The sequence below is a fragment of the Abramis brama genome (genome assembly GCF_963993115.1).
Source record: "Abramis brama genome assembly, chromosome: 20".
In the NCBI taxonomy this organism is placed as follows: Eukaryota; Metazoa; Chordata; class Actinopteri; order Cypriniformes; family Leuciscidae; genus Abramis; species Abramis brama.
The window spans coordinates 11,530,666-11,554,192 of record NC_139982.1 but is presented as its reverse complement, the minus strand read 5'-3'; the positions used below and the strand labels follow the sequence as shown (position 1 = coordinate 11,554,192).

Here is a 23,527-nt window from a genome sequence, read left to right as displayed (position 1 = left end):
ATTTCAGAGTCAAGAAATCGCCACGATTGGTCATCTTTTGTCTGGGACAGCCCAACATCATACAATGTGTACCAGGCATTACAGTTGGAGATTGAGAATCGTTAGGGGTAAGGATTGGGATTGAAAGGTTCAAATAGTGATTAGGGCCGAAGGTTAGAATCCAGAAATTTGGGTTAGGGTTAGAGTCAAGTTTAGAAATAGAGATTTGAGTTAAGAGTTTAAAATTAATGTTACAGGTTAGGGTTATTTAAGAATAGGAGGTAGGGCCATGGGTTAGGATCAGGGTTGGGGGTCAGATGTATGGTTAAGGGTTAGAAGTAGGGATTGAAGGGAGAAATTAAAGTTGAGTTTTAGGCAGAGGTGCTCATTCCTGTTCCTGAAGATCGACCTTTCTATAGAGTTCCAACATTGCTCCAACACACCTGTTTGCGATTATCAAGTGTTCCTGAAGATCCTAATTAGTTGTTTCAGGTGTAATTGAACTGGATTGGAGGGAAACTTTGCAGGAAGATGGATTCCAGGAACAGGAATGAGCACCCCAGGTTTTAAGATGTTGATCCAGGAGCACATTCTAACTGGCAAATTAACAGTCACCTTAATAATGTTCAATGCAACTCTGAATGACACCACATTATTTTATTTTTTATAGTTTTAATGATATAAAGGCTGTTTATGAGATCCTTTGTTTATGATGTCCTGGTTTACGTGTAACGCAAATAACAGTATGCATACAAGAATTGTACAAAACATGTATGTAACATAGATTTGGATCACACTTTTCTGTAATAAAATATTGATTGTATCTTTTAAATTAAATATCTGATGTATTCTTTGACTTCATTGACCATGTATTTACATTTATGATACTGAGCTCAAAAAGTTACAGCTTTACTTGAACTTGACTAGTTTCATTATGGTCAAAGGCAGCATTAATATAAGCATTTTCCTGCAGGTTTTCACTACTGCTCTGGACCGTCTCCATTTTTATGACACCTTCCTGGTCTGGATGTTTCTCCCATGCCTTGCCAAAGTCTCCCAAATCCTAATATAAGCAAAGAAAGGTTCAGTGTGCATTCAGACAACTCAAAGGCACATTCTAAAAGACGCTCTGTACCTCTTTGTCTTCACTATAATCTGTGTGTATGAATCTCTCAGAGCAGAAGCAGATCACGTCCTTCATTGATCGGGTCATACCTGGCTTCAACTTTTTGGGGTCCATTGGTCCTGCAGACACCAGAATTGTAGTTATATACAACAATTTATCTAATTTCTCAAAATAAAACTCCTTTCTCAGTTCACCCAGACCATTTATTGAGCAGAAAACTGGTACATACATACATACAGAAAGCATACTGGTTGTAATCTCAGGGTGAATTAAGACAATTTGGCTTATCCTGTCACAGTTAAATAATATGGAGGAAGTAAGAAAAATATTATGGCTGTGTCCTAATTCACACAATATGCGTCCTAAATAATATGCAAGATAATATGACGTTGGAGGTGGTAAGACATATCCTACTTCTGACCTCAAAGTGTTGCAGTCATGCAGTGCTGCAAAAAAACACAGAACTTTTCTCCCATCTCCACTTGAAAACAACCATTGGAATTTAATTTTAGTCACTGTCATCTAGAAAGGGACGTCAAATGATGCTTCTCATTGAAATCAGAGTCGATCGATCTGCCCCAACTTTGTCCAACTTTAAGCATCGTACCAGTGGGCATTTTCAAGTAGGGAATGGGAAAATTTCAAGTTATCTGAAAAGCAGATTTAATGCATCCCAAATCAAAATATGTTCAAAATAGTATGCCAAAGGTCTAAAAGTGGCTAATTTCTTCTTAAATTCTCAAATTGCTAAAATGATGACTGTTGTAAAACTACAGATAGTCCCATCCTAAAATCATCCCATTGGTTGGCCCAGTGTTGTTGTCAGGCAGGGGTTTGTTTCTCATACAATGGCATAATTTGCTGCTTAACTGCCATAGTTGAATGCAACTTTGCAGAAATTAACTAGCTAGTCACGTCTGTTTTACGAAACGGTAGTAACTTTGTCACACATCCATTGTTGAACCATGCTGGTTTTAACAATATAGAACTGTCATTAATTATGTAACGGGAACTAGAATTGCATCAGTTTCTGATGCTACAGGGGAAACTCAGTTTCTCCAAATACTGAAGCCTGATTGGATCACACCCGCACAGACAGATGGCATTTCATCCCTCCAAAACGGGCAGGGCCAACTACCTAGATGATTCGGCGCTGGACTATGATCTCAGGTTCTGCCTTGGGCTGGGGCTGAGCAGGTGTAGATGTTGGCCTAGTGTGCTGCTGAGTCGGCGGCTTGGGCGACTGGAAGCAGCAGCAGAACTAGCCATCTTCGGGAGGAAGTGGCGCATGGCTTGCAATGATTTCTTGGCCGCTGTAAAAGGTTTAGCAAAGCCAACCACAGCAGAACCAAACCGGCCCGCTGTGGATACAGGGGAGTGAAGGAGGGCTGTCTTGTCAGTGTCCTTGATTTCCATCCTTGAAGTTCAAGCAAAGGTGGCGCTCAAGGACCACCAGAATGGCCATTGCATGCTTTTAAGTTCTCAATTGTTTACGTTCACTTAAAACATAACTGACTCTGTTTACGTGAATACTTGCCAAAACCGGCATTTTGACATTATTTTGTGTGTATTTGACTGTTTAGGCACAATATGCAGTGAAAAAGAACTATATTTAGTACTGCAAGGCAGCTTTATGTTTGCACACTTTGGCTGTGAGCACAAAATCTGCGGGAATGAGTAAAATTATGCGCAATATGCATCATTTTATACACGATAGAATATAGGAAACCAGCTGCTATTCCTCGCTCTCTCATCTCTCCAACAGCGAGTTGACTCGCAAACCCGCCTCCCCTCACTCACTTGTTTAAAACATCAACAATATTCATCTTGACCAAATGAAACAGCAAATGTCGGAGAGAATGAGAGAGGGAAAAAAGTGCAGCTGGTATTGTGTATTCTGCGGAAAATTAATATTGGAAGCGTTTCGATATTACATTACACTACATTGCACTTAGTTCACTATTTCAGATGCATTTTTAAAAGACTACAATTGAAAAATGTATATATTATATATAAAATTCAACCTGCCAATGTGGCTTGTAGGAGTGACTGCACTGCATGCCATTGGTGAAATCCACCTGCATTTGGTGGGTTGGCAGATGTTAATGTCAAGCCCTTCTTCTAACCACAGGTCAAAATCTGTGGTTCCAACCACACAAATTTGCAATACTGTTCGGAGATGTTCGTATGAGCTATGGTTTTGGGAACACCGAATCATTGACGACAGAACTAGCGACCATAGATGGTTTGGGTAAATATTGAGGCCCTTTGCTGTTGACTCGGCCACCTGTATGAAGAGTGTGTGTACATCTTGTTTGTATGTGTTTTATGTGTGTTTTTTTAAAGAACTATTTAAATTAGATGCATGACTTTTAAAATTGGACTGCATTCTGACGCTATCGATATGACGGTATTTAATATTCGTACTTTGGTTTGCCTTTTTTTGGCTCTGGGAAATAGTATTTTGGAGAGTTACTCAAACATTGGGCCTGCAGGACGGAAGTGAACCGAGGCCATGCCCACCCTTCATCACTTATATCCAGCTAGAGCTCTTGGAGTTGCGGCTTTTAGCTTCGGGTGGATTTGTTCCTGACGTCTATCTGTCGGAAATAAATTTTAAGATCAGGAAGAGAGGTCACAGGGGAGGTGCAGTGACATACCTGCAGTGAAAATGGGAAACGTCCACTCTTTGGTTAAAAAAGTGGATGAATTGTCTGCTCTTGTGCGGTAGGAACACAGAAGCGCTGCGCTGTTACACTACGTGAACTCACTCAGAGGCCCATACAGAAGAAAATTAATAGTTGAATAAAGTCATTATTTTAGTTTTTTTTGCGCACAAAAAGTATTCTCGTTGCTTGATAAACTTATGGTTGAGCCACTGTAGTCACTTGGACTATTTTAAACATTGTCTTTTCAAACTTTCTGGGCCGGCAAGTTTCGATCCCATAGAAGCCTATGGAGGAGGGATCTAGCTCTCAGATTTAATCAAAAATATCTTCATTTGTGTTCCGATGATGAATGAAAGTCTTACGGGGTTGGAAAAATTGATGTATGACTTCTTTAAAAAAACTTTGATAGGACTATTCGCAGCTCTCAGATTCTTTGGTATGAATGGTATTTCTCTATCTCTGAGAGCAGCAGATTTTTTTATTGTTAGATATACAGTAAATAACTCAAGGTGTTTTGTTGCTGCCAGTATGTGATTGAATAGATGAGCCGAACATGCTCCAAATTTGAGCCACTGTTTGCTGGTGCAACATCAGTTCCCCCGACTTGAGCTTCTGTCTCGACAGAAAGTCCGCTGTGACGTTCAGCCCAAAGGAGGAGGCGGTGCGCATGCCTGTTGAGGGTGCGCGACCGCGAGCCTCCCTGGCGATTTACATGGGACACCACTGCCATGTTGTTCGTCCTGACAATGACATGAGTCCATTAGGGCTGGGAGAAAATTATCCAGGGCCAGAGAGACGGCTTGCAACTCGAGGCAATTTATGTGCCACGAGAGAAGCTCGCCCGTCCAAACACCGCACACCGGTCTGCCCTCGAAGACCACACCCCAACCAGTCAAAGAGGCGTCCATCGTGACAACCTGGTGACGGCAAACTAGACCCATCTTGACTCCCTGAAGTAAAAAGGGGAAGTCTTTCCACCCCCAAAGAGTGCAAAGGCAACTGTGCGACACTCTCAGCAGGTGGAAGGCGGACCAAGAATGGCGGATGCCCCTGAGTTTCATCCGCCACAGGAATGGTCTCATATGAAGGAGACCCAAAGGCAGCACAGGAGAGGCTGCTGCCATGAGCCCCAGAAGCCTGCGACATATGCCCACCGCTACATGATGGCCGACCCTGAAACGGGTTAAGCACGCACGGAGACTGGAAAATCGAGCAGGGGCCAGACGGGCCTGCATCGAGAGAGAATCGAGTTGGACACCCAGGAAAGTGGTCTGCTGAGAAGGAGTTAAGACACTGAGACCAAGAGACCGGAGGTGGTGGAGAAGGACGTCCCTGTGACAACACACCAACTCTCTGGAATGAGCCAGAAGGAACCAGTCGTCTAGATAATTTAGCAAACGGATGCCCTGGAGCCTCAAGGGGGCCAGAGCTGCATCCATACACTTGGAGAACGTCCGCGGAGCCAGAGCTAGACCAAATATGGGGCGCAGACCCCCATCCTTCTTTGGGACGAAGGAAGTAGGGGCTGAAGAAACCGCGGTTCAAGTCTGAAGGTTTACCTGAATTTTACTAAACCAGAGGTTTAGTATAATGCCACCTTTATACTCTAAAACATCTATAGAGGATGCATTACATATGTATTACCTTATTCAAATTGAAATGAGTGACCATTTTAGAGGGTTCACACACAGGATCTATTCGGGCTAATTCAGAGTTGTTTATGATCAAAGTTATACAACTCCACTTTAAGTTACTTTTGGGTGCAATAACTTTTACATTGAATGTCAAGTCTGTGTTTTAGCAACAAAAAAAAGGGTATGTGTCCAAAGAGTTACATGACATAGGCTTAATTGTTTACATCTTTGGTTCACCCCAAACAAAGATAAAACCTTACAGTAATATCACAAAATCTGGATTCCATAAGTATGTAATCATGTCAGTGCAATGTAGACAAGTCCAGGTGTTAGGTGTTTTTTTCCCATATATGCAGCCGCCTATAATGAAATGTTGCGCTCACCCGTCAGCAGTGTGATAAGTAGGCCTGCTGCTATAGTGCCAATAAAGCCCACTGCACTATAGTACAGATAGGACATGGAGTACCATGAATCAGCCAGCCAATACCTGAACACAAGACAGAGATAATTTACATCATATTAATTCTATTCAATTCACATTTATTTGTATAGCGCTTTTCACAATACACATTGTTTCAGTCCACATTACAGTTTAGAGTGATCTGTCATCAGAGGTAACTGTCTAAGTAATGTATTTCAGAAATTTACATATACAAAATCACAGTCAAAATCACAATGTAATAATTTAAGGCAGAAACAATGAGCTCATTGAAGTAATGAATACTTGTTAACAAATGATTATTAAATGATATTATAATGAAAGTGCAGCATGTTTTACATTTGTACTGTAAAAAATAGGACTGTCAATTGATTTTTATATTATATTATAAGAACTTCATTTCAATCATGACAACTCTTGAAATAGTTTTAGCATCTTATTCAAAATGGCAAAGTTAAAGTATTTGGTCTTGCTGGACTACATCTGCTACACTGCTGCTGCAGAGCAAGTACTGACTAAAGGTCCTTGCACACTTTCGTATTCGTCATTCGTGTTGTGTCTCTGAATTGTCAAAACACCTATCAAAATGCTTGCTACGGATGCAAAAAACGCAGAAAATAAAACCTGATCCGAATTTTTATGACGGACGAAAGTTTCGGAGGCAGTGTGTAAGCGGGATTGACATAACGTGAGGTCGTGTTTATTTTTTAACGTGCTGAAATTTCAGACGAGAATTTCGGACTCAGTATGCAAGGACCTTTACTGTCAATAGATACACAGACACACTTCTGTGAGCATGTAAGATATGCTGCTGCTGCATAAATAGACATACATATATCCTGTAGCAGATCTAGGCAGGTGGAGCTGGGGGAGGTGGAGGGGTTCAGAGGAACTCTGATAGTGTTCTTCAGGACTACCCTACAACAAACACTGGCTGCAGGATTAGCAGAGGCCAATCAGTTTGTGCCATGCAGCAATGATGTAATTGCTTGCAGACTGCATGTTAAGGTCCTGCACCCTCCAGAGTTTCATGACTGAACTAGATATTTATTCCTTATAAAAATGATAGAAATAATCACTGTCAGAATATGTAATAATTAACTTAATATTAATTTTATGTCGGTCATTATTTCTAGTCTGAGATAATATTTTACAGAAATTGCATTCTTATTTTCTAGGACAACTGAGTGCACTCTTGTACCTATGGAAGCTTGTTTCCGCCACAGAATAAAACATTTTAAAAGATAATTGCGACTTTTTATCTCACAATTGCGAGTTTACATCTCGCAATTCTGACTTTATTTCTCAGAATTGCGAGATATAAAGTCAGAATTGCGTGTTATAAAGTCAGAATTGTGAGATATAAAGTCAGAATTGTGAGATATAAAGTCAGAATTGCGTCTTATAAAGTCATGAATTCTGACTTTTTTTTCTCGCAATTGCGACTTTATATCACGCAATTCTGACTTTATATCTCGCAATTCTGACTTTATAACACGCAATTAGGAGATATAAAGTCAGAATTGCATGATATAGAGTCGCAATTGCGTGTTATAAAGTCAGAATTGTGATATATAAACTATTCTGAGGTAAAAAAAAAAAAAAAAAAAAAAAAGGTCCGTCTTTTTTCCTCTTAGAATTGAACTTTATATCTCACAATTGTGAGTTTATATCTCACAATTCTGAGAAAAGATGTCAGAATTGCGAGATATAAACTCGCAATTATGTGTTATAAAGTCAGAATTGCGTGATATAAAGTCGCAATTGCGAGAAAAAAAGTCCGAATTCTGACTTTATAAGACGCAATTCTGACTTTATAACACGCAATTGCGACTTTATTTCACGCAGTTCTGACTTTATATCTCGCAATTCTGACTTTATAACACGCAATTGCGACTTTATTTCACGCAATTCTGACTTTATATCTCGCAATTCTGAGAAATAAAGTCAGAATTGCGAGATGTAAACTCGCAATTGTGAGATAAAAAGTCGCAATTATCTTTTAAAATGTTTTATTCTGTGGCGGAAACAAGCTTCCATATGTACCCCATGAAATGGTTTGACAAACACAAATTTCTTTACACAAAAGTGGGGTCTTCTGTATTTTAACTTCAGAAGAATGATAAAAGCACATTGCACCTGTCAGAGGAGAGAGCGGTCATGGTGAGTGATGTTTGGTTGGATCCATCAGCTGTGATGCTGAAGTTGCAGCTTGCAGTGCTGAGTTCAAGAGGATGTGTGTTATTGCTGGGTGCTGGATAAATGAAAGCCCCCACACCAACCCAGAATGAGAGACTGATGCCCACAATCAATCCCCCAAATGCCCCCTAAAGGTAAAGACCACAAATCACAAAGGATGTGAACAATATGAACTTTAGTGAAGCACAAATTAAAAAGTAATTTTTATTTATTTATTTTTTACATGAAAATGTGCATGTAAATTTACATGAAAGTACATGAAAAATTATTTCAATGCTTTTGCACTCTCTGGCAGAAGTTGTGCGTTCCCTGAGAAACTTTGAGTTTGCTCGCAAAATCTTTGCGTTCCTTCGCAAAAACATTTGCTTTTACTCTCATCTCATATATTTTTCCCATCAGGTCCCTTTAGGGGCTCTGTAACATTTTTTATACTCATTCATAATTTCTATTTAAATGGAGGTTCTGTAGATAAATAGGGGGAAATTGCTTTTGTTAAAATTCTCTCAAGCTTATGAAAATTAAAAAAACAAGATTACTGTCTTATTGATTTGTATATTATACTATATAGAAAAATGAAAAACATTTTCTAGTCCTAGCTTTAATATAAAATGCTGCATAAATACACATGAGGTATTATTATTTTTTTCAAAAACCTCTTTGACAATTACCAGCAATTACCATATCATATTTAGGAGATTTTACCATTATGAAACATTAAATATTGCATTTGATGTATGAGCAACATGTCACTTAAAATTGACAGTTCAAAGTTGACAAATAAAGTATTCTTTTAAAATTCAATGTCATTTGTAAATGAGATGTAAAACTTAAACATTTATACATTTTGTTTGCTGTTGTTTCAGATGTCTCTAGTACTCCAAAATTGAGAGAAAATAAAAAGTTAAATCCAACCATTATACATGTATAATCCTCCTTCACAAGTCTGGTATGAACGTTTAGATTAACCTTTAAGTTAGTGACAGGAAACAGGATTCCAAGAGAAAACAGGCCCAGCATTGGGCCTCCGCACATGCCATGGATACTGAGGGCCGCCTGAGGCACAAGAGGAAAAAGATACTCAACGACAGGAAATTAAGCAGGAACAGATAATCTGAACCCAAATGAGAATCCCATGAGCCACATACCTGCACAATTCCTCCCATATATGAAGCACCCACGGCCATAGTAGTGCAGGCCACCCCAAACACCACACCTGAGCATCAGCAGACAATTAGTCAGTGTAGTATTAATGAAATTAAGTAGTTCTTGCTTAGTCAAGCATCACTACTATTCTTATATTTAGGGTTAGTAATTTGAACAAACCCCTAACCCTAAGTATGAAAATTTGGCACATCGCACACCATTTGTGCAATGGATATAAATAATTTATGAATTTGACTTAGAGGAGAGTTATTTTAAAAGTTTTCACCTTATGAATAAAAAGATACATTAGAAGCAATATCTAAAGAACAGAATATGCATCAATGGCGACGAGTTTTGCACAATGAAATGGAACACTAGGTTAAGGCATTTATAATCTTGTTGTCAATTCATTACTGTAGATCTTGATGTGAAACCATATGGTTCATAAACTTCCATTTGTGAAAAAGAAGTGTACTGAACTGTATTAAATGTGTATTTACAGTAATCTTAAAAGTATATTTAAAAAACAAACTGTACTTGCATATAATATAAAATTAATCAAACAAAAGTCACTTAAGCACTTAAAGAGAGTGCACTTTCATAACTGTTTCTTAACACATGTAACACTCCTCAAAAGTGAACTTTGTAATAATGTAAAATTAAAAAGTACGTTTACAGTTTTAATAATCTTTTGTAGTGCTTTAAAGTAGCACAATAACTAACTAACATACTAAAGCACATGTAAAGTACTTGCAGAATTGCAATGAAATATATTTAAAATGTACTAAATTACAACTTCATCATTGCAAATTGAGTTTACATTAAAAGTTCTCTTTTTAAAAGTATTCTAAAGCACAATGTTCTCCAAGATAATTCAAATCTGTTAATATCACTCATTTATGGTGAAATGATCATTCTTTGATGTTCCAAGTGCTGAGTGTTTAACTTCTTCAATGATTTCTAGACCGACTTTATAAAGTTGTGCTCATATGAGGGTTCATCTGCTCGGGTTTTGCTTTGGTTCACTCTGCCTTTTGTTTGACCTACTTCTGCCAGTTAAAACGTCAGACGTGTCTTGGTAAAATCTGGAGATCCAATGATCTGTTGCGTTTCCATTTCTGCCCATATAAAGTGACAGAACGAGCTGTTTCAGCTCAGGCTGTTTTTTTGTTTTTTTTTCCGCTGTGACTCATAATGGTGTACTGATCCACTGAGACAAGTCTTTTCAGTGATAAATCTGCTTTTATGCCATAAGACACAATTAATATTCTCATTATGAGAATCCTCTATTAAAGTCCATTGAACACATTGGGTGTATTTACACAGTGCTTTACTGATCCAGTTGGCTGCTCGGTTGGACAGATCTCCAAAACACTGGCTCACAAAGTCCTCATACATAACCGTGGCTAAAGCATTGATACTGGCAGCTACTGTGCTGAAAAAGAGAAACAGAACATGATGTCTCCTTTTTATAGGTCAGAAGTATTGCTCAGCTATATGCAAAATATGTTAAAAAACATTTAACGGCAGAGTTCACACAAAAATGAATACTCTGGCATTATTTATTCACTAACTTTCTTGGAAATGTCTTTGAAATCGAGAAATGAAAAATACAACAAATCTGTACAATATTAAAACAAATTTGTATAAAATTATGCACACTCACATGTCTCTATATCAGTGGTACCGTATTTCTAAATCTAAGAAACGTCTTTATAATTAAACATTGTATTCAGGGTCTTAAGCAAATACATTTTTTTTATTCAAATGTAAGCTATATTACTACATTAACGCACATTTTACTGTGAATTTTTACATGTAAATTGTCTGAAACTCATTGAGGGACAAAATGACTCAGCTTTACCTCAGAGTTCCACTGAATGCACATGCCACAAATAACCCAGGCAGTCCTGGAAAAGCCCCGAGAATTTCCATCACAAAATATGGCATGAGCTGAGAAGAAATGGATACGCTAACGTTAACGATATGAGCAATAGTAATATAGCAATACTTTAGTGAGTGCCACTAATAATACTGCTAAACAAATTATATTAAATCATTGGCATGTGGATGTTCTAATGTTTAATTCAGGTGATTATATTTTCGAGGTTTATTTCAAATAAATGTATAGAGATCATCACCTGGTCTGGTGCAGAGACCAATCCACTTGACCAGGGGTCACAGTGGGAGTAGAAAGCGTACATCATTAGACCAGATATCACAGCACAGAACAAAATTATCCACAAACCAAGCAGATTCAGATACAGAGCCCTAAGACAAAAGAAAGACCATTTGTTTATTAACTGAACTCGAAATATAAATGAAAAGCTGGTGCTTGAAATCTTGAATTTCATTTTATTGTTCTTGCAGTCTATATTTTTAAAATCCGAAATGCAAAAAGTAGTAGAAGTAAAAAAGGAAATCGCACTTAAGTTAAAGAATGGGTAAAAAAATTACTTAAAAATGTTTTTATCTATCAAAAACATACATGAGTGAAGAAATGTTTTTACATTTAAAGTCGTGATGAAATGAAAGGAGAAACAGATATTTTCCTATGTGTTGTTACGTACATCTAACTGTAACGGATTATCAGAAAAAAAAAAAAAACTGCTGGATTGGGACTTGGTTCTATGCCTCGGCTCTTGATTGGATGTTGAGATGTGGGCGTGGCTCTCAAAACTTGAGGCTGTGAGCTTGCAGGGGCGGGGTTTAAGCGTACTAAATGATTGGAGAAGTCCTGCATATGTCACCAGAGAGAAGTCTGTTAGTTTCATTCGAAGGTCCAGTTATATCATTTTGATTAAACAATACAAGGTCAAAACATTTTTTTTTTTTTTTTATGTATGCGCAGATGAATTGTTCACAATAAGATCTATAATACTGAAAATAGGATGAATTTTCATTTCATGCCACTTTAATTGTACGAAAGTATTGTAAGTTAACTGGTTAAAGTATATTTGATGCACAAACTTTTGAAAGAATCCTGTTTAATTTGCAGTGTTCTCAATGTCCTTATTATGTAAGATGCTGTTTAAGATGACAGGCTGAAGCCAATATTCTGAAACCTGTTGACTACAAATTTATTGACTGAAAAAAAAAAGGAAAAAAATGCATGAAGAAAAAGGAGAATTTTTTTTATAGTTTTCCTTGGAAATGTAATTGGGTAGAAGTTAGATTAACAAGTTAGAGGTGCTGTTCGGTCAATTACGTTTTGCTTTCTTTAGAATTTCTAAAGGTAAAGGTTTTGCCACTTGCTATGTGAACACACAAAAGAAACAAGACACACTTGTATTGTTCACGGTCAAAAATGACTGATTGGAAACCAAAAGGTGATGAATTTCATCTAGAGGAAACGCTTGGTACTGCGCCCAAACAAAATCTTACTGAAAGTAAATTTTTTGACATATCAACCAAAAATGTGTTGTTTAGATTGATGGCTTTGATTTTCTCACAGTTTTAGAGTAAAACATGTTTTAGTATAAATTCACATTTCAGTATAAAATGTAAAAATAGTATTTTTGAATTTTTCATAATAATGAACTTAAAATTCAATAACTTTTTTGGTTTCACTTTTTTTTAACTTTCACTTTACCAATAATCTAATCGTGTAAAAAGTGTCTTCTTTAGAAAGAGACCAATCTTCTGTGCTCCAAAGCATTCAAGATTTACAACTCTTTAAGTGTGCTTAAAATGTCCTTTTCAGGCCTTTGCTCAAAAACTGGTTGACAGGTATAATTTGTTCCATAAATACCCTTAAAATACAAAATATTAAATAACAAACATTATTGAACTAAAATATTGCTTTCAATTTATTGAAATAAAAAAACTATTTAAAAAATCAGTCATTTGTGACTGCCACACGAGCAGCACCAGAGGGTTCAGAAATATTCACGAGCATCTAGGAATGTGGAAGCTGTTTTTATCCAAACTGACTTACATTGCATTCAAGGTATATGTTTTATCAGTTCATATGACTTTGATGTAGTTATTGTACTGTTTAAGTTACAAGAACATTAAAGTACAAAATTTCTAAAATTTCACAAAATATGTCATTATACTGTATAATGAACTAATTTTCACCACTGTTAATGATTAAACACATTGGCCAGATAAATGTATTTGTATAAATACATAAATGTTTTTATTTAAATAATTTAATGGTAATCTAGATTTTTATTTTTATTTTTATCAAAATGCATGACCAGATTTTGGGAATATTAGGGAGAGTTACATGTAATGGGAGCTCACCAGCGTGCGTGTCTTTCTGTTTTGCAAGAGATGCATCTCTGGATCGTTGACTGATTTACCCCATAGATACCCAACCACGTGAAGGTGCCCCCTACAGTGAGGGTCCAGAACGTGTGTCGCCTTAGAGGATTGACATCAAAGCTGGAAGAAAATGTGCACAAAAGTATTTTAACCTGTTACAAAGTGTCTCTATTTAAATGTACTCATTGATGCTGGTAAACAATGTATAAATCATAAATCAATAATCACTCTAATAATTACATGTAATAACAATACATCTAAAATGAAATAAAGTGTGTTCTTATTTATTAAGTATAACCAGTATATTGAGTGTCTGAACACATACATACTCAAAGACATCCAATCTGCCTCCGGTTTGAGCTGTGCTCCAAACAGTCTCAATCCCCCCCGCTCTATTCGCTCCCTGGATCAGAACAGTGAGGAACCCGACCACCATCACCACCATCTGGAAGGCATCTGTCCAGACCACAGCCTTCAATCCACCCTAAACACACACACACACACACTGGCACTGTTTCTCCTGTTTTTGTTTTGTCCATCTGAATGCCCCATTCACAAGACTTTAAACATTTCTCCAAGGTTTAAATATACAGTCATATTTCAACAGTCAAACATTTCACAAGTTATTTCAAACATGTTTTCTCATGAAACAGATTATAATTTCTAGGTGTGATGCTGATACAGTATTTTAACAGAGTGTAGGAATTGATACTTTTCATTTTTATTGTCTATACATGCAATTTTATATTTATTGTCCTCACCACAACCAAACAAACACACAATTTAAAGTGATCGCTTTACTTTATTTTCATTGACAAAACAACACTGTAAAAAAACTTATTTTCCAGTTTACAAAACCTTAAGTCACAAATATTAAGAAATATGAACTACTTCAAAATATATAAAAACCCATGTTAGACCAATAGGATTCCAACAAATGTCCCAACTAGTCAAACACTGTTGTGTGAACAAAGAAATTTATATTGGACAATAGTGCTGAAATATTAAGTGTTCATGAGTTGCCAACATGCATTGCAGCATGAAACAATTCTGCAGTTACTATAGCCTATAGCAGGGGTGTCCAATCCTGTTCCTGGAGCTGTGTCTCAACCAGCTCCCTAGTTCAGGAGTCAGGGCACTGATCAGGTAGTCGGACATTTTTAAGGTTGTTTCAATCCCAAAATCCTTCCAGTACACTGTAACATTTATTCCCTGAAAAATCCCACAATGCACCACAAAAACCAGGGAGCATCGATGCACACTGTTCGTTGCTCGCTTACCGGAAATTACATCATTTACAACATTTCTGAAGCGTGACACATAAAACGCATAAACCAACTCAATAAATATAATGACACATGATAGAAGATTTTTTGGTAACACTTTAGAATGATGGTCCTTCATTAATAAGTTACTATGCAGGAAGTAATTCAGGACTACTGAGTAGTACATTAACACTTCAGCTACTACTATTAACTAATATAGAAACAAGCTTAACTAATCAGTAAGTAATTTCAAATTAAGGAGATAGTTCCTTATTAGGTACTCAATCATTACTTAATGAGATTGTCCTCATTAATAACTATAACTAACTGACAAATTATAAAGAACATTATTGTGTGTCTGAGACGTAATCAGATATAATTTTTACTCTAAATATAGTAATAAAATGCATCATTAATTACTCAAGTGTTACCTAGTTACTCTGAAGGAGCTACTAGTGATCTGGACCATTATTTTAAAGTGAAAAGCATCTAACGTCTTCGTTCCCTCCTTCAGGGAATGAGGGTTACATACGTAACTCAGACAATATCTCCTGGATATTGTGGCTTTGTATGATTGCTCCTTCACAAACAAAGATAGCATAGTTCACTTAACATATTAAGTGTCCTTAGTCCTGTTCATAGTCCTGTAAGACTATAAATAGTATAGTAATCATAATGATAACCAATATAATATCAATCACAATCGTTATCACAATCACTATCGATTACAGTCATAATCACATCACCATCACAATTATAATTGAAGATAATAACCATAATTGCAATCATAATCAAGTAAGGTCAAATCTTAATTCAACACTCACCAATGTGCAGTAAAAAGTGCAGACAATGCCAGTGGCAAATATGGATCCCCAAAGATCAAATCCTGTCACTGATGGGTAAAGAATAAATAGGATATATTTATATACAATGATATTCTGCATGAATGACTCCTAAATGTGACTTTAATATACATCATCAACCAGAAGGCAGGGGCCCACAAGGGGGCCTCAGCAAACCTCCAGGGATGACCAGATTAGTCTGAGATTATTTCAATTCAGTTAACATGAGCTTCATTAAAATGCAAAATAAATAAACAAACAAACAAGTTGATCAAGTTGAACATTGATCTAAGCTTATGCGTTTTTGAGTGAAAAAAAATAATTGAGGATGATTTTGTCAATATTCAACAAAATATGGAAAAAAGTTGCACTGTTGTGCTTTAATGTTTAACCAGGAAGTTTATTTTGAAATGCTTTTATTTTGTACAAACTGGAGCAACGTTACACTTGTGGTGTTCCCAGTCAAAAATGACCAGCCTACAAAAAAGAAAAAATTTTATTGGCTCATAAATGTCGCATTCCATTTCTGTAAGTCACTACGACATTATGTCAACAGACAAATGGGGTCTCACTCGGGAGTACCAATCACCTCTAAGTTTTATAAAATGCATTGCAGGCCAAGCCACTCCCCCGCACATAAGGGTATATAAGATGGTGGCACTAAAAGAGCAAGCACGGGCGGTGAGTGTCTTTTCAAAAATGCTTTTTCGTCCTCATCTGACGGCCATGATTACGGTCTCACATGTCTGGTCCACGAGCATGCTGAGATGGCATTGATGGATGGTTCATGTTGTCACTGCGAGAGCATAACCATGTCGGCTTTACAGTTGTGACTCTCCTTCTTCGTGAAGGCAAGAGTCCCCTCTGCTGAACCCTCCACCTTGTCCTGAGTGCTTGCGGTTGGATAAGTGGTTCCTGGGTGCGACGCGCGGTTCACAGCCATGTCGTGCCCCAGTGCCTTTCTTCACGAAAGTGCACAGGGAGATCCAGAAGTCGTGGAAGGCACCTTTCACTGCCTAAAGCCGCTTCACAACCTCCTCCACTCTCACTACCTTCAATGGTGTGGCCACCAGGGGTTACGTGGAGATTCCCCAAGTGGAGCGTGCAATTGCGGTGAAACCGGCCACGTCTCCTGTCCAAGGCCTGTAAGACCAACGCATTCTCATCCTAGGGTGTCATATACTGACGCTTTTGACAATATACTGACGCTACTGACGCTTTTACAAATATGACACGCACAGAGTTTTGTTCGGTTATGGTTAGGTTTAGGTTTAGGTCTGGGGTAGGGTTAGGGTTAGGGTTAGACCGCTAGGAGGCGCCTTCTGGCCCATATCTATCTGCGTCTCATGTTGACGCTAAAGGGTGCCATGTGCGTTGGATGTAGACGAAATGTCAAAAGCGTCAGTATATGACGCCTTGGGATGAGATGGCTGGTAAGACGATGGCAGCCCTAGTTGCTAAGGCTCACAGTGTTGCTAGAAAGGCAGCTTCCAGGACTTTCAAAAGCATGCGATTGCCAGCACTCAAATAACTACAAGAGAGTAGTTCTGAGCCAGGGTTGATGCAGGAACTGTGCAAGTCATGGCACAGGCCCTCGGCCAGACAATGTCCACCTTGGTGGCCCAGGAACGCCGTCCCTGGCTAAACCCTCCAGAGATGAGGGATGCCGACAAAGTCCGCTTTCTTGATGCCCCCATTTCGCAAGGTGGCCTCTTCAAGGACTTTGCCCAGCAGGTCTCGACAGTCCAAAAGCAGATGGAGGCCATCAAGATTATCCTGCCCTGGTGTGATATCACCGCCACAAGGGCGCTGCGGGCTAGCCCCCAGTCTGCTCGTCACAGAGGGCATCTAAACTCTCTAAACGTCCATCTAAGTGGCCATGATGTGGGTGGCCCAGAGATGGAGGGAGCTGCTCTGAACCAAGAGGTGGTGATCACACCACTCCTTCCCCCGGAGGAGGGCCGGGAGGAGAATCTTCAGTTTTGTTTCAGAGTTTATTTCTGTTCCGCATAAAAGGGCAGTTTCCTTAGTCTCTGGGCCATACCGGGCACGGTTTAGCAGTGAGCGACGCTCTGCTTTCTCACTCCTAGCCCCCCTTCTCTTGCTGCAGGCCAGGAGTTTGCATTTCGAGGATGCGTTGCTTCCTCACGCCTTCCTAGCCTGTCCCTCACTGGAACCATGGAGGCAGGTTAAACCTCATTCACTGCCTCTACTGCATCACGCTCCGACCCCAGGAACCAATCGTCCTGCCCGGGAAAGTATGGCTGCCAACTCCGCTTCAGCCTCAGACTGCACTGTCACACCTGAAGGTAGCAGCACAGATGAGTCATCTACGTCAAAAGACATAAGCCCACCTTCCTCACACGCCTTGAATGAGAAAATAAGCTAGTTCGAGGGTGAGGTGCCAAACTCATCCAGAAACTGAAACAGGGGAACGAGTGTGCTGAGTAATGAGAGGCGCGCAGGGAGTGACCAGGCGGCATCTCTCTCATTCTATCCCCCAGATCGCCCTCAGTGTTTCTGAGGCATCCTACCCGGTGGGGAGAATCTGAATCTGGCGAGGACAATCTCGGCCTCTTGAAGAAGAATGAGAGTCGCAACCGCAACGTCCCAATGGGCATGCTCTTGCAGGGAAAGCATCCACGAAAGCTGTTTCTGTATGGGCGTGGCCTAAACAGTGCAGACAGCAATCATACCCTTCCGAGGGAGAGAGAAAGACGCAATCTGCCGTGCAGATCTTTTAGAGGAATTCACTCTTTTGAAAAGGAAATTGCCTCTTTTAGAACGCTGCTGATGCACCCAGAGGAGCTCTCTGCACTTATCCACTGTTTTATGCTGATAACCCAGCAGCAGATGCTGTATTCCAGAGGTGAATGGAATTGCTTCTCTTGCAGAGTAAAGAGACAAAGCTGAAATGTGTGTGCATGCCGGCCGCCTCATATACCCGCATGTCTGTGGATGTGGCCTAGACATTCCATTGGCCTTTTATGAATATTTCAGTGGTGTTTGGGTCTCTCAAGGGTGACCCCTAGTGTCTGGATTTCAACACAATTGTGTTAGTGACTAAATGAAAGCAATCTACTGTAAATGCGCATGGCTTGTTGATCAAAACTGAATAAACTGGCAAATGGCCTGCCATTGTAATGAAATAGGAATCCCAGTTTTACCAATCAACCAGTCAAGTTTGGAAGCATACAGTAGGCCATATGGAGTTTGCCCAGCATAATCACTACCATTTTTTAACATGGAGGAACGTTTAAATCCCTAAACAGCAAAAGCAGTTTATTTTTGTAGAAATGTGTTGCATGTAAACTGGAAATTCACAGTTTCTTGTCATGGAAGTGCAATATGAAGATATGAAAGAATGTGTGGTGTTAGGGGAAGAATATAATATGTAAAAATTAACAAGCAACTGTGAATTTCCAATTTACATGTAACACATTTCTACAAAAATAAATGTGCTGTATAAATAAAAAATATTAGGTCCCACTTGATATTAGGTGTCTTTAATTACTTAAATTAATGATTTGATACAGTGCACTTATTGGGCCCTATCTTGCACCCAGCGCAATTGACTTTGTACACCGTTTCATGTTCATGAAACATGTTTCATTCCTATTTTGCACCCGCGCAAAGCACGCTTTTCCCTCCACAGAAGCACGTCGCTAAACTAGGGAATGAACTTGCGCTCCCTGGGCGGTTCAGCGCAAAAAAGGAGGCGTGTTCCGGTGCAAACAATCCCTGGTGCTATTTTACTGTTCCATAAAACAATTGCGCCACTGGCCAGAAAAAAACTAGTCTAAAGTCAGTGGCGCGTTGCGCGTTGTTCATTATGCTATTTTAAGGGCGCATGCTTGACCATAATGTATAGCGTGCACAACGCGCATACACTTTGATTCTCTAATCTACACAGAAGCAGCAGTTTTCATTTTTGCAAATCATATTATTACAAACGATAGATGAACCTTCTCTTACCCCTTAAACCAACCTTACCGCTGGGCTCACACTATGACAAAAACTCATTAACTAGGTTTTGAAGCCTGAATTAAATGTTTTGGGTGAGTTCCTACATTTTGCAGACATTCAATAAAGTTCTGATGTTCAAGCAAACAGTTGACAAATGAACTTACAGTTTAGAGAATGAAAAGAAAAGACTGTTTTGAAAAATGGGCCAAAGCGATTGAGAAAAACTGTAATATAAAACCTTTAATTTGACATTGTTACAAAGTAAACTTTTTAAAAGCGTTCAGAAACATTGTCATGAAAGTTGATTCTCATTAAGTACATTTCAGTGGAATATTATTTCATTAATATAATTATTTTTCTTATATTTAAATATACTTAAGATTAAGTATAAGATTTGAAGTACACTACAAGAGCACATTAAATAAAATTAAGTGCACTTATTTTTCACATGGGAAATCCATTCACAAAACCATTCTCCTAAAGCGTCTCAAAAAATGTTTTAAACAACCCGCTCAGGTTCATGTCAGGTTCATGTCAAGGTATTTTATTTCTCTGATGAATGCAGACTAACCTTGATTCAGAGCTAAAGCAGGGGCATAAACTACCACACCAGTGTACAGAATCTGAGGAGTAAACAATAGAACAATCAGCATAAAAATGTGTCAAAAACCAAACTACATAATATGCATTTTAAATGTATGAACATTGAATCACACTCACCGTTTGAATTATATAAATTAGAGTGGCTGAAACACGAACAAGCTTACCAAAACGCAATTCCAAATACTGTGAGAAAAACACAAATTACAAATCAGAACAAATAAGTCTCATGATGGGCCCTAACTTGCATAATACAGCTGACTGTGATTTATTACTAAAAGTCATGACCTCCAAAAGCCTAGCAACATCTGGCCAACATCACACCTGACAGGGATCATCCCAACTCAGTACTTAATTTCTGTCCTGTATTAGACATTTGCTATATGTCTGATTCGAATATGGTAATTTTAATATATTATGCAATAATGTGATCATGTAATATTAATGTATTGTAAAGAGTAAAAATGTGCCATAAAAGTTACCATAAAAAAATATTTATTTTTCATTTGTGTAAGTCAATATCAGTTTGATTGACAAAACTAATTATATATTTGACAAATTATATTTGACAAAACAAAGTACATTTTAAACATTTTGAGATTATTGACAAATATTATTATAGTGTAGTATAAAAAGGCACACTACACAAAAAATATAAAGGTCTAAATTTAAGATTTATGTAGTTGAATTGCATACATTTCTATTCATTTGGATTACAGTTTTAACATAAACTAATAAACTTAAAGGGTTAGTTCACCCAAAAATGAAAATTCTGTCATTAATTACTCGCCCTCATGTCGTTCCAAAACCGAAAGCTTTAATGAGACACAGGTTCCCTATCTTACACCGGCGCAATGCAGCACCAAGCGTGACGCAAGTGTTTTTGGCTAGTTTCAGTCCGACGTGGTTATCATTTTCACATCCTGCGCCTCGTTGTTTAAATAGCAAATGCATTTGCGCCCATTTGTGCGCCCATGGGCTGCTGGTCTGAAAACGAGGTGTGTTCAGGCGCATTGTTGGCGCGTTGCTATTTTGAGGCAACAGAAATAGACTGTGCAATTAACTCAAGCCTCCCTCCTCGTCATCCCAACACCTCCCCCTCTCCCTCCCCCTCCCCCTTTACAGCAGCTCTAGAATAAAGTTATTGCCCAGCCAAAGTTAGCTTTGATTGATTCACTTCCGTTGCAAAGATCATTAGTTATTAACTTAGGGGCCGCTAACACGACACCATTCCAACAGAAAACCCTTCACGCGCTCCGGCCACTCATTCGCACAGCAACAGTGTTTGGTGGCTCGAGAACGCAAACCTTGAAATAGGTTCCAAGGTGCAAGCATTGAAAATCTTTGAAAACGTTATCATCTCCGCGTAAACATAAAAAACTTGAATCTGTGAAAATGGTGACAGTGTGCACATGCATATTACGTGTTTAGTCTATAGGTATGCGCGTTTGAATATATATGTGTGCAGGCGTGTAGTCTTTCTTTACAAATTGACCTCAACAAATTATTTATCTGGCCTTAAAAATTCATAACACAGAATTTGTTTTCGCTTCCGCGTATCCATATGAACTGGAATCAGCAAGAACCAATGAGGTTCACAATCTATTACGCATCACGTTTGAGCTTCAGCAAGAACCAATGAGGTTCATTCTCGTGTTACGCATCACGTTTGAGCTTCAGCAAGAACCAATGAGGTTCATTCTCGTGTTACGCATCACGTTTGAGCTTCAGCAAGAACCAATGAGGTTCATTCTCATGTTACGGATCACGTTTGAGCTTCAGCAAGAACCAATGAGGTTCATTCTCATGTTACGGATCACGTTTGAGCTTCTGCAAGAGGTTTTTTCTTGCGTGTCAAGGAGGTTTGGTTGAACTTCTGTTTATGTTTGCTGATCAATGTTTATATGTGAATAAAAGCCTAAATTAAATCTGTTCATCATATAAGCGATTTTTTTTACTAAACTGCTCAATTCAAATGGATTATTTTTACGATCTCTTTATGAACTTTTTGAATTGTCAAAGTGGTAGTTGCATAGCTGTCAATGGAGGGACGGAAAGCTCTCAGATTTCATCAAAAAGATCTTCATTTGTGTTCAGAAGATGAACAAAAGCCTTACGTGTTTGGAACAACATGAGGGTGAGTAATTAATGACAGAAATTTTCTTTTTTGGGGTGAACAAAAATGTTTCTTCCTTTAATGTGATGCATATTTGTCAGTCAAACATAAATGAAAAAGGTAAGATTTCTGCACTCAAAAACCATGGCATATTTGATTGTATTATTAAAGGAGTAGTTCACTTTAAAATGAAAATTCTGTCATCATTTACTCACCCTCATGTTGTTTCAAACCTGTATGAATTGCTTTATTCTGCTGAACACAAAGGAAGATATTTAGAAGAATGTCAGTAACCAGACAGTTTTTGGGTCCCATTGACTTCCATAGTATATTTTTTTTCCTACTATGGAAGTCAATGGGACCCAAAAACTGCCTGGTTACTGATATTCTTCTAATATCTTCCTTTGTGTTCAGCAGAAGAAGTAAATTCATACAGGTTTGAAACAACATGAGGGTGAGTATACGATGACATAATTTTCATTTTAAAGTGAACTACTCCTTTAACTATTTGCATCCATTTGATTTTATTTAAATGTTTTTTATTTTTTATTAATGTATTTATTCAAATTGCTTGGAATCAGCATAAATCTGTCAAAAACGTGGCTAAAATATAGCTAGCTTTGGAACAAACAATATTCAGTTATTATTTACAAATATATCATGTTGAGTTTATTACTTTGTATGTTAAAACTGTAATCCAGATGGAAATTGTATCTTCAATTCAAATACATAAATCTTAAATTTAGCCCTAAATATTTTTAAGTGTATGTGTATTATTATTCGGTTCAAGAGTAAGAGTTGTCTCGATATGAAATGCATGTAGTCTTTGACGACAAAAGCAAATTTGAAATGCACATTCGTACCTCGTATGTACTGGTGATGCCTGATCTGTAGAACACAGGCAGGAAAAGCTCCGCGGTTAAAAACACCACAAATGTGTAGGCGACCCCAAAGATGACATAAGAGGCCCCGTATCTGTACACATCTGATGGGGCCCCAATCACTGTCACTGCAGACATGAAGCTGGCGGTGAGAGAAAGGGCCACCGGCCCGCAAGTCATCTGACGGCCCCCAACCAGAAAATCTTTAGATGAAGGTTTTTTCCTCTCTTTGATGGCGAAGAAGACCCCAATACTTGAGGAGACCACAAACAGAAGGGCAAACACCACATAGTCCCCAACCTGGAAGGTTCCCACAGAGTGACTTTTGTGCTCCATGTTTCTTTAGTTTGAGACATAATCTGATCGAACTGGTAGTTAGGCTCCAGTATATCTAGTTCA

General features: G+C 38.3%; 1 protein-coding gene across 1 annotated transcript; it reads right to left on the bottom strand.

Moving 5' to 3' along the window:
* Window positions 1-645: 645 nt before the first annotated feature.
* slc5a12 (solute carrier family 5 member 12) lies at window positions 646-23,464 on the bottom strand (the record flags this gene model as incomplete). The annotated part of the gene is made up of 15 exons (XM_084094219.1): window positions 646-1,042; window positions 1,115-1,224; window positions 5,792-5,895; window positions 7,987-8,174; window positions 9,013-9,099; window positions 9,192-9,259; window positions 10,512-10,624; window positions 11,054-11,142; window positions 11,331-11,460; window positions 13,438-13,578; window positions 13,788-13,942; window positions 15,548-15,615; window positions 20,103-20,154; window positions 20,252-20,317; window positions 23,111-23,464. 15 exons carry the CDS (start codon window positions 23,462-23,464, stop codon window positions 881-883), a joined length of 1,887 nt encoding a protein of 628 aa, XP_083950345.1. The 3' UTR covers window positions 646-880.
* Between the last annotated feature and the right edge of the window lie 63 nt (window positions 23,465-23,527).